Raw genomic sequence first — 10248 nt, 5'->3', positions numbered from 1 at the left:
GGCCACCTCCTCGGACAAATTACCATCGCTTTACAGATTTGGAATGCAGTTCTGACCCCGGTCCCAGGGACCTACATAATGCACGAGCCACCTGCACCCCTCGGAGCTCCCAACGGAGCCCCAAAACTAGACACAGCTCCTGAGCTGCTCGGACCACGCGGGTGGCAGAGGTCCGGTCCAGTCCCGGCAGATGTGGGCTTTGGGGGGGATGCTGCATCCGTGCCCATCCCCAAAGTTACACCAGCAGGCAGGAAAATCTCACAGCACGTGAGAAATACACAGAAATGTAACAAAGAGGTTTTGCCTCGCGTCGGACGCTCTGACAAATTTTGTCCTGATTCTTGCCCCAGTGCAACTGCTGCAGCCAAAGCCGCTCTAAATGGCTTTTAGGAGACTCGTCAGGTGTTCAGGGCTCGCGAAAACTGGGACATCCTGACTCGCCGCCGGCTAACTCCTTTGTGAGAGAGCCCGGCCAAAGTTTCTCCACCTCTAAATTGGGGTGTAATGACACTTCCCCTCTTTCATGAAGCTTCAACTCTTTCTGATCTAGGTAGGAAAATAAATCACCGCGCGGATCATAAAAGCGATCAAAACGGCAACCTGGGGTGAACCGAGCCGCAGATGGAGGGAAGGGCGCGGACGCTCGGAAAATGAGAGGCAGCGAGAAAAACAGATGTCATCTAGAGCTCCTTCCCCTGTAGGGTTAATGCACATCCCCCTCCGCCATCCTTTGCTCTTCCCCTCCCTGCCTGCCGCTGTGATTCCCTGCCATTGGCTGTCTCTGTAGGTTTAGGCTAAAAAGCCTGTAATTAGGACCCCGGCTGACACAGATCCAGTTTCCTGGGCAGGCAGATTTTTAAAAAAAAAAAAAAAAAAAAAAAAAAATTGTTTCCCTGACTGAGTTTGGATGTTTTCCTTTCGCTTTGTAAAGTTTTCCCTGCTCAACCTCCATTCCCTCCCCAGCTCCGGAGCAGGGCGGGACGGCCGGAGTGGGGCTGGAGCGGCCGGCGGAGCTGGGAGCGACGGAGACCGGGCACCGGGGCACCGGGAAAGGGCAGGTAGGTGAGGCGGGAAAGGTTTCCGGGGGTCGGTTCTCCGAGCTCCCTGCTGAGCTGGGGCTGGGGAAGAAGGCGCTTGGGAAACGGGGAGGGAGTGGGGGGCAGCGGGAGGGTCCCCGTCTGAGGATTGTGAGGGCAAGGGGAGCCAGGGCAGAGGGTTTGGCTGGACTTCGGGAGAAATAAATGGGGGGAGCGGAACGGTATCGCTGCCCCCGCTGTCTTTGTTTTCGGGAAAATGTCCCCGAGAGCAGGGGACGGCGTCCGCTCCATCGTGGCAGGCTCTGCCATCCCCGGGCAGGTGTGCGGGCAGGGGGCTGGCAGGGCTGCCCGGCTCCGTCGGCCAGCGAGGGTCTCCGGGAGGGGGTGTTGGCTCTGCCATCCCTCCTCCACTTGGGATTCAGCAGGAATGGGGTGTTTTGGGGGTGGCGGCAGAGCTTTCCACTGGAGGTGGCCGGACCCCATTGCACACTGATGTGCCGGGATGAAACCCGGTGGCTGCGGGGGAGAGCTGGGGTGGTGGGTCTTGGTCTGTACCCACGGATGTACGGCTGGCTGAGTTACAGCAGGTTAATGGGTTACTGCTCCTGCCGAGCCGGGGCAGCCAGCCACGCCTGTGCAGGGGGAAAACACGCTAAGAAAAGCCCTTTGCAATACTGGTACGTCCCACCGCGAGCAAACAGGCCACAGCGTTGGCCACGGTCCCCCCGGTGACATGGAGGACGTGGTCCCATATGGCAGAGCAGGATACTGAAATTCCGCATCAATCGGGGAGCTGAGCTGACCCCGTCCCTCCACACTGCCCACCGTTGCTCCACCTCGCGCCATCGCAGGTCCAAAAGCCACCGTGGGCTCCAGCTTGGGCAGCCGGGCTCGGGCTGCGTTGCAGGACTAGCTGCTCCAGCTCGCCTTGCCAGACCTCAGCTTATCTCGCCCCAAAAGAGACGCATCTTTATTGCTCTGCATCTTTATTTCCACGTACCTTCATCACAGCTGTGTTGACAGGAGCTTAAGCACAAACAGGTTATCCTGTGGGTGAGGTGGTGAACGCAGAGCCGTGCCCCTGAAAGCTGCCAGTGCTTTTGGGCGCTCGAAAGGGGACCTGGCCTTTTTGGTGACAGGACCTGTCGTGTTTCCTTGGGGTTACGGAGCTGGGGAGTTGTTTGATGCTTCTGAAAAAATAGGCTAGAGGGGTCTAAAAGTGGGTCTTAGAAAATGGAGAGGTGACTTTAGAAAACCGAAGGCTGTGGCAGAGATGCAGATCAGCCCCTGGCCGTGCTGGGAACAGGGAGGCTGCGCTGAATGCGAATGGGCTGGGGTGGCTGCACTGCAAGTTAATGTGTGACCTTGGCAGGAGAGGGCTGGGAGCCCACACACACGCTCCTGTAGCCAGCTGGAGACTGGGGCTGCTCCTGGGGAGCCAAGTAAGCCCAATATTCCTGTGAATTTTAGCCTCTCGCACCCAGGGAGCTGTGACTGCTTCACAAAGGGTTGTAGCTATTGTGGGAAACGTGCGTGGAGCAGGAAGGGGGATCCTGGGGGGGCCACCGAGCCGGCCGTTTGCAGCCACACGAACAGCAAAAGGCTGCGGAGCAGGGGGGCATGGCAGGGACGTTGCGCGTCCTTTGGAAAGCATGAGGGGATTGAACAGTCGGGGTCCAGAGGAGCTCCCACAGGCAGGATGAGAGGCTTTTAAAGCACAGGCAAATGACAGCCAGTGGCACTCAGCCTGCCCGACTGGTGCCTCGCACATCCCTTCTGGGGGGACGCACCTCCAACGCTCGGGTCTGCGCTGGCAGGGAGGAGCAGCTCCCCAGAGCTCCCTCCTGCCAGCTCCCCCGGACACCCGGTCCCGGCTCTCCTGTCCCTGATTCTGAGTGCAGGGGCAGGCTGGGAGCATCCCTGCACCCCTTTGTAGGCAATAGCAGGACTGCCTGGAGGTGGCGAGGGAGGGCAGGAAGGCCGAGGGGACAGGGATGGGAAGCAGAGGAGACAGACCTGTTGGGGCTGCCTGGCTCCTTAGCATGGGAGGCGCATACCGCTGTCACCGTCTGGGGCTAATTACAGGGACTTGTCTACAGCCCAGACGGCTGCCAGCCAGCGTAATCACATCAAACCGGGCTGGGTTCTCCCGCACAGCCCCATGGATTCAGAGCACCCAGGAGCCCTGCCCTCCCCGCTCTCCCCCAGCATCACCCCACCAGGCTCCCTGCTGATGGCCCTGGGACGAGGCACCCCGTGCACCCTGCCACGGGGCTGGGACCACGCAGGCACCACCAGCTCTGCTGGGGCCGTGGAGCAGCAGAGGGGTCTAATTACAGCAAAGCCCCACCAGATTAAACAAATGCAGCTTGGAGGCTTAATCAGCTAAGCACAGCCTGGGACTACCATCCACCTCCCATGGGGAGGGAAAAAGGGAGACACATGTTACCCAAACAAGGCAGCAGCAGAGCTGGGACCAGTCACCGAGCCCACGAGGTGCCCGTTCAGCATCCCCAGGGTGCAATCCTGCAATCCTCCTGCACAGCCGCAGAGCCAAGGCTGCTTACTGGCCCAACACCAGCGGTGGTACAGTCTGTCAGCAAGGCCAGGGCTCTCATTGGGCTGCAGGTCCTGGAGCTGCACACAGCTTTTAGGGCACCATACAACCAGCCCCCCAGTCTTTCTGCCCTAGGGCTGGCAAACCCCAAACCCTGGAAAGGAGCGAGCAGCCCTTTTGTTTTCTCCCACTGATTAGCCAATCTGCAGCGTTAATCATTGACCCAGGTGCATGGCAGGGAAACCGGAGCTGCCTTGGGCTGATCTCACCCGCTCCCAGCTCCAGGGCTGGCCACGTTTGGGTACAACATCCCAGCACCCCAAGATGCTGCATAGGAAGGGGAAGCTGTGGTGGAGGGAACACACCGGGCGCGGGGGCTGAGCTGGGGGTGTCGAAGGCGTTCAGTGGGAGCAGCGGGAATGCGGCTGCTGGTGCTGGCCAGGACGGCCCCGGCAGCGCGGGCAGGGGGATAAACCAGACGTGCAGAAATACCATCCCAGTGTGGAGGAGTGAACTGGTCCTCATGGTGGCACTGATGCAGGAAGATCTAGGTATGCGGCCTGGGGGCTACCGCCCCTCAGCCCGAGCCCGTGCCAAGCTGCTTGCTGTATAAAAGAGTTTCCAGAGCAGTAGATCAGTCCACAGTGGGCACTGCGCGGGGTAAATCCAGGGCTGTCCTGGGGCTGTTGGGACTTGCCCCCAGAGCAGCGGCTCAGCTCCATCCCACCCGCATCCCACCCTCGCTCCCCACACCGGGGCAGGAAGCGCGGGCAGAGGGCGTCGGGCTCTGGGCCGGCGTCCAGGGAGCCCCAGGAGCCACCGCATCGCCATCTCGCCTTTGTTTTGGAAAGCCAAGCCAGGAAGGAAGCGAGCGTTGAAAAGCGCCGCGTGGGGAGGAGGGGACGGGACCGGACGGGTTTCCACCGCGTAACCATTAGCCAGGCGAGGTGGTGGCGGCTGGGCGAGCCGGCCGCCCGGGCAGGAACAGCCGCTCGGGGCAGAACAATAGCAGCCCGAGGGGAATAAATTATTTTCCACTGAACTGGGCTAGACCTCGGTCTCCTCCCACTGCCCCACTCAGGGCCAGGCTGCTAGACCAGGGATGAGCCATGCCGGCAAAGGATTGGTGGCAGTTTGAGAAAATCTCCTGCTGTGGGTGAGCGAATGGCCGGTGCCGCTTCCCAAAACCTGTTCCAGCTTGAGCACGGACACTGAGGGTCTTCCCTGCCCTGTTTCACCTCATCATCGTCCCTTCAGCTCCTCCTGCTCGGCAGACAAAGCCCCTACCCTGCCGAGCACCTGTGTCCTCGGCGTGGGTTTGCTTATAACCCCTGCAGAGAAAGGAGCAGCCTCCAAAAGCCCTTGGACTTCTGCAGGGGTTCAGCCGAGGGCGTTGGGGTCGTGGTGGTGCTGAGCATCATCCTGGCTGGACCTGCCCTGAGGTCCCTCCCTGGGACAAGGGGCTGCTCATCCTGCTGCCACGTGGAGACAGGTCCGTGCTGGGCAGGTGGGATGACACGCGTCCTGGGGACGGACCCTGCTCCTCGCCTCGCCGAGGGGCTCAGCAGCTCTGATGCTCTCTCCCCAGCCCATGTCCCTGCCGAGCCCCGCATGGCCCCCGCGAGACGAGCCTCCCCCCTGCGGCACCGCCACCGGCCTCCCGCCAGCCTCGTCCGACAGCGACTCCGGCTGTGCCCTGGAAGAATACCTGGAGCCCCCCGCGGACCCCACTCCCCCCGAGGTGGGCAGCACCCCAGCTCTCGCGGGGCTCCCTTTGCTCCCCGTTCTCCCCCGGCCCCGTGGGTGCCATCCACGGGTGATGCCCGCAGCCCAGCACCCCCAGCCCGGGATGAAACACGTTTTGGCAACCTCAAGCAACGCAGCTTAATCCACCTAAAAATCTGCTTGTGTTTCTCTCTCCCGTGCAACGTCCCAAGGTCCCGGTGTGCTTCAGCACCTGCTCGCCGCAGCCTGCCTCTCCCGCTGACAGGATCCGGCTCCGCACCAGAGCCCTCCTGCAGCAGCTGCCTCCTCAGGACTGCGATGTAAGACATGTATTTGTCGGGTGCTGCCCACCCCGGGCTTCACCCACGGTGCATCCCCTCACCTCCGCCTCCCCATGCAGGAGCGGTACTGCCCCGACCTCGCGGAGGAGGAGAGGAGGCAGCTACGTGCGTTCAGTGCCCGACGGAGACGGGAGGCCCTGGGGCAGGGGCTGGCATGTCCCGTGCCGGGTCCCTGCCATGGCTGTCCCTGCAAGAAGGTGAGACATGCCCCCCCCCAGCACCCCAAAAGCGACCCATCCTCAAAACCAGCCTGGCCCCAAACCCCGCGTCCCTCTGCCTTGCAGTGCGGCAGGAGGCTGAACAAAGGAGACCCGGGGATTTCGGCATCCCGGCTGGGGGATCAGTTCTGGCACCCGTCCTGCTTCTCCTGCCACTTCTGCCACCAGCCCCTGGTGGACCTCATCTACTTCCAGCAGGACGGGAGGATCTACTGTGGCCGGCACCACGCCGAGCTCTTCCGACCCCGCTGTGCCTCCTGCGACCAGGTGGGTGCCGGGCAGGGGAGAGGCTTTTACCTCCCTTTTGCTGCTGTTAAAGCTCCTGTGCTTGGCCAGGGGCTGCGGACGCAACAAGAGCTGCTGGTGGGCAGGAGGACAGGTTCCTTCCCGAGCCTTGCGGAGAGCCCCATGCCCGTGCCGAGGCGCAGGGGCTGCTCCTCCCTCCTCGGCACAGCAAAGCATCCTCTGGGCTGTAGGTTTTCTAGCCGGGTGCTTAGAGGACGGGTCTTTTTCCCCCCTTCCAGCTGATCTTCATGGAGGAGTGCATCGAGGCGGAGGGCCGGCGCTGGCACCTGGAGCACTTCTGCTGCCTGGAGTGCGACGTGCCCCTGCGCGGGCAGCGCTACGTGATGAAGAGCGGCCGCCCCTGCTGCCGCGGCTGCTTCGAGAGCCTCTTCGCCGAGCCGTGCCAGGCCTGCGGGGACCCCATCGGTATGGCCCCCGTCTCCCCCTCCCCGCAGCGGGGCTTCCCTGCCCGGGCAGGCGGGACGCGGGCTGGAAGGGCTGCGGAGCCAGAGCCCCGCGGCTCGGTGCGGAGGATGGGTTTTGGCATGCAGCGGTGCGAAGAGCCTCTCCCTCACCCACGGTTGCCCCTCAGGTGCCGACAGCGAGGAGGCCACCCACCAAGGGCTCCACTGGCATGCCCGAGCCACCTGCTTCTGCTGCAGCCTCTGCCGAAAGCCACTGCGCGGGCAGCCCCTCACCTCCCGTCACGGCCGGCTCTTCTGCTCCGAGACCTGCAGCCTGGGCTGGGATGCATCCTCCACCGCCTCCGACTCCTCCGACTCAGCTTTCGCCTCAGCTCCATCCCCCGACTCGACACCCCTCTCCCGAGCTGGTCCCACCGGCAGGACCGCACCGGGGACGGGTAGCACCTCGGCAGCCGGGGGCTGCGGGCAGCGGGTGGAAGGGGCGGGTAAGGATCCTACTGCTCCACTTGCTGTGTGGTGGGAGGGGAGCGGGAGCCAAACCAGGCTCTGCTCAGCCCCTGGGTACTTTATGGGGTACATTGCACGGGTACAGCCCAACCCAGCGCTGGAGCAGCGGCAACAAGACCCCAGCCCACCTCCCGCAGGAGGGAGAGCCCTGGCAGCTGTGGTTTGGTTGGTACAACCCTCCGTTGCATCCCAAGGCAGCCCTCGCTGCACGAGGGGCTGCGGCTGGGCAGGGTCAGCCTTCCCCTTCCTCACCCATCCTTGCTTTCCTTCTTTCAGAGGCTTTTTTGGATCAGGCCCCTTTGCATCCTGCATTCAGGAGCCTGGAGGACCACGGAGCAGCTGCTAAGGAGCGGAGCAGGGATGCTGTGCACACAGGGATGCTGGGACCACCAGCCGGCCACCCCGCTGCCGCCCAGCCCAGCACAGAGGGTCCCAAGGAGCCTGGAGCCTTGGGCCACCCAGTTTCGGGGCGCCTGGACCCCCGAACACCCACAGGCAATGGAAACCCACGCTTCCGAGCGGGGACATCCCCTGCCCAGCACAGCCCCCGGCTGGAGGACGTCGACCTGCAGGACATCACGGAGGAGGATGACTCCTGGTGTCCCACCTGCTCTTCGTCTTCAGACTCAGACTCAGAGGAAGAAGGTTTCTTCTTCGGGAAGCCCATCCCCAAGCCCGGGATGAGCTCCCTGGGCAGGGAGCCCCTGGGGAGGGCTGGGGGCAGGACGGCGAAGCCGCGGGGCAGCAGCAAGCACTGCAGCGTGTCCTAGCAGCGGGGACGGGGGGTCCTCGACCGGCACCGCCGTCCTGCCAGCCCCTGCCACGGTCTCAACATGTTCCAAGCGTGTTTTGGACGCGGCCCAAGGCTGGTGGGGAGAAGCCGCTGGGATCCATCTCCCCAGCAGCTGCTGGCAGAGCACAGCCTGCAATTCCTGCCGGCCTCTCCCGCAATTAGGAACAGGTAAAGCAGGTAGGGAGCAGGGAGCCGGCAGCCCGCACCAGGGCTCCCATCTCTTGACAAGGCGGCAGCCCCGGAGAGCAGCCGCGCGCAGGGGAGGGTGGCTGGGTGCTTAAAGACAAGGGCAGCTGCCTGCATCGCCCCGCTGCGGGGCTGCTGCCAAGGACCCACGGGGACAGGAGGGTGCTGGCCACCAGGGCTGGATCCTTCCCTGGGACACCTCTTTGAAGGATAAGTGCCATTACCAGATGCTCTCCATCCTTGGTGGCACCCTGTCCCTCTGCCACCGTGGGGGGGGATGGGAGGGGATGGGGTGGGGGGGGGGGCAGCTCTGCTGCTGCTGCAGACGATGCTCCAATAAAGGTGAGCTGAGACCTGAACCCAGGAGAGCCACCACTTCTGCCCTGTCCCTCCCCACCCCGGGGTCGCTGTGGCATTCACCATGCCGCCGGAGGAGTGTGATCCCTGGGGGCAGCCGCTGCCCTCCGCTGTAGCTGGGGGTCCCCAATAGTGGGTCTGGGATGGGGGTCTGCCGTGGGACCCCTCCCTGTGCATGCCGGCCCCGGAGAGTGAGGCCAGAGCGATGGCGGAGCAGGGGCTGCAAAGATCATGGCTGGTTTATTTTGAGATTTAAAATCAAGAACAATCCCCGGGGTTTCGGGGCACATCCCTGTGAACCAGGAATGGAGCACAGAGCTGGGGTGTGGGGGGGCTCCCCGCAGCCACTCTCCCTTCCGTCACCCTCCACCCAGTAAAACCAGTTCCCCCTTTTGCTGCACATACAGGTCTGGGCAGAGCTAAAACTAAGCACCCCCCTCCTCCATCTCCAAGAGAGATGGTGGGACGGCACCAACATGTCCATACCGCCTTGACCCAAGGGCTCAGCACCATCACCAGCACCCCAATGCACCGGCACGGCCCCCTGCTACCCCGCCAACCCCAGCTGGCAAGAGGGGGTGTCCGGCCCTCACCCTGCCCCCCCTCAGCGGCTGAGGGTGGCCGAGTCGTAGCTGTTGATGAAGTCCTCCAGCTCCTGGAGGTGATGGATCCGGCCCTGGCGGAGGTTGGCCCTCAGCGCCAGCCCCAGCGCCGCCTCCATGGAGGGCTCCTTCTGCAGCAGCATTGTGGCCACCACCGCGATGGTCAGGCTGAACTGCTGGTACGACTGCAGGGGAGCGACACGGGGTCAGCACGGGGCACCCCAAAACCTCCCTGCCAGCAGCATCCAGCCCCCCCTGCCAGGGATATTTTTTCCCCCAGGGCTGGCCCATGAGCCCCCCCCAACAGCATCTGAGCCCCTGCCAACCCCTTCCTGCCCACAAGCACCTTCCCCTGCAACCCCCGTCCCCAGGAGTTTCACAGAATCACAGAATGGTTTGGGTTGGAAGGGACCTCAAAGATCATCTAGTTCCAACCCCCCCTGCTACGGGCAGGGACACCCTCCACTAGACCAAAGCCTCATCCCCAGTTTCTCCCCAGTGACCCAAAAAATGCCAAATTCACTTCCCCCATCACTTGGCGCTGCTTCTCCCCCCGTGCTTCAAAGTGTCCCAGGGTGAGCCACCCCCCCGCGGCTGGTCCCAGACCCCCGCGCGCCTCGGCCAGGGGCCGCCGGGATTCACCAGCTCGATCTCCTCTTTCCTGGCAAGGACGGCGGCGGAGCGGAGGTCCGTGCTGACCGGGGAGGGTGCTGGGAGCGTGGAGCAGAGCTGGTGCTGGCCGCCCGCAGCCTGCGCGGTGGAAAAGGCGAGGAAGGGTCAGACGCTTTGAAGGGCAGAGGGACTGGGCAAGGCTGGGGTCACACTGGGGCTGCCAGTGCCCGGTACTAGCCAGGGACTGGTCACCCTGCTTATCTGCCGCTCTTCCCGCGGGTGCGGGAGCTGCCCGTCGACCCCCCCTCCACCCCAGCCCTGGCAGCATAGCTGCCGAGAGCCCTGCTAGCAGATTTCCCCTCCCCATTAGGCAGTAATTAAGCCACTGCAATGCTCTCGTTTGCTTTGTTAAAGCTCGAGTCCCAGGGTTGTTCGCACTCAGCACGCTCTCAAGCCTCTAGTTATTTTTTTGGCCTTTCTCCCAGCTATCTCCCGTTTATCAGCATCTCCGGCGCAGCCGGAACCGGGGCTGACACAGGCTCTGCCTCCGGACAAAGCAGCACTTTAACCCCAGCCCGTCACCCTGCAGACGGGGAGGCCAGA

The 10248-nt window shown here is 63.2% G+C and overlaps 2 protein-coding genes across 6 annotated transcripts in view; one reads left to right on the top strand and one right to left on the bottom strand.

Moving 5' to 3' along the window:
• The first annotated feature begins 801 nt into the window (after positions 1-801).
• PRICKLE4 (prickle planar cell polarity protein 4) lies at positions 802-10058 on the top strand. Of its 2 annotated transcripts, none has more exons than XM_075776159.1 (8): positions 802-1058; positions 5183-5335; positions 5532-5639; positions 5720-5857; positions 5945-6145; positions 6403-6589; positions 6756-7073; positions 7372-10058. In XM_075776159.1, the coding sequence occupies exons 2-8, from the start codon at positions 5186-5188 to the stop codon at positions 7863-7865; spliced, it is 1596 nt and encodes a 531-aa protein (XP_075632274.1). In that variant the 5' UTR covers positions 802-1058; positions 5183-5185; the 3' UTR covers positions 7866-10058. The 2 variants fall into 2 exon arrangements, with proteins under 2 accessions (XP_075632274.1, XP_075632275.1); XM_075776160.1 differs by lacking the exon at positions 802-1058 and adding an exon at positions 4886-5086.
• Positions 8999-10248, bottom strand: part of LOC142605208 (uncharacterized) — a 17790-nt gene continuing 16540 nt past the window's right edge. For all 4 annotated transcript variants that reach the window (XM_075776155.1, XM_075776158.1, XM_075776156.1 and 1 more), the window contains 2 exons: positions 9676-9783; positions 8999-9218 (listed from right to left, as the gene is read on the bottom strand). In XM_075776155.1, coding sequence (XP_075632270.1) covers positions 9036-9218; positions 9676-9783 — 291 coding nt within the window. In that variant the 3' untranslated portion in view covers positions 8999-9035. The remainder of the gene's footprint in view (positions 9219-9675; positions 9784-10248) is intronic.

The sequence above is a fragment of the Balearica regulorum genome, chromosome 25, assembly GCF_011004875.1.
Source record: "Balearica regulorum gibbericeps isolate bBalReg1 chromosome 25, bBalReg1.pri, whole genome shotgun sequence".
NCBI classification, from domain to species: domain Eukaryota; kingdom Metazoa; phylum Chordata; class Aves; order Gruiformes; family Gruidae; genus Balearica; species Balearica regulorum.
The sequence above is the reverse complement of the archived record's forward strand: the minus strand, read 5'-3'. Positions and strand labels throughout refer to the sequence as shown.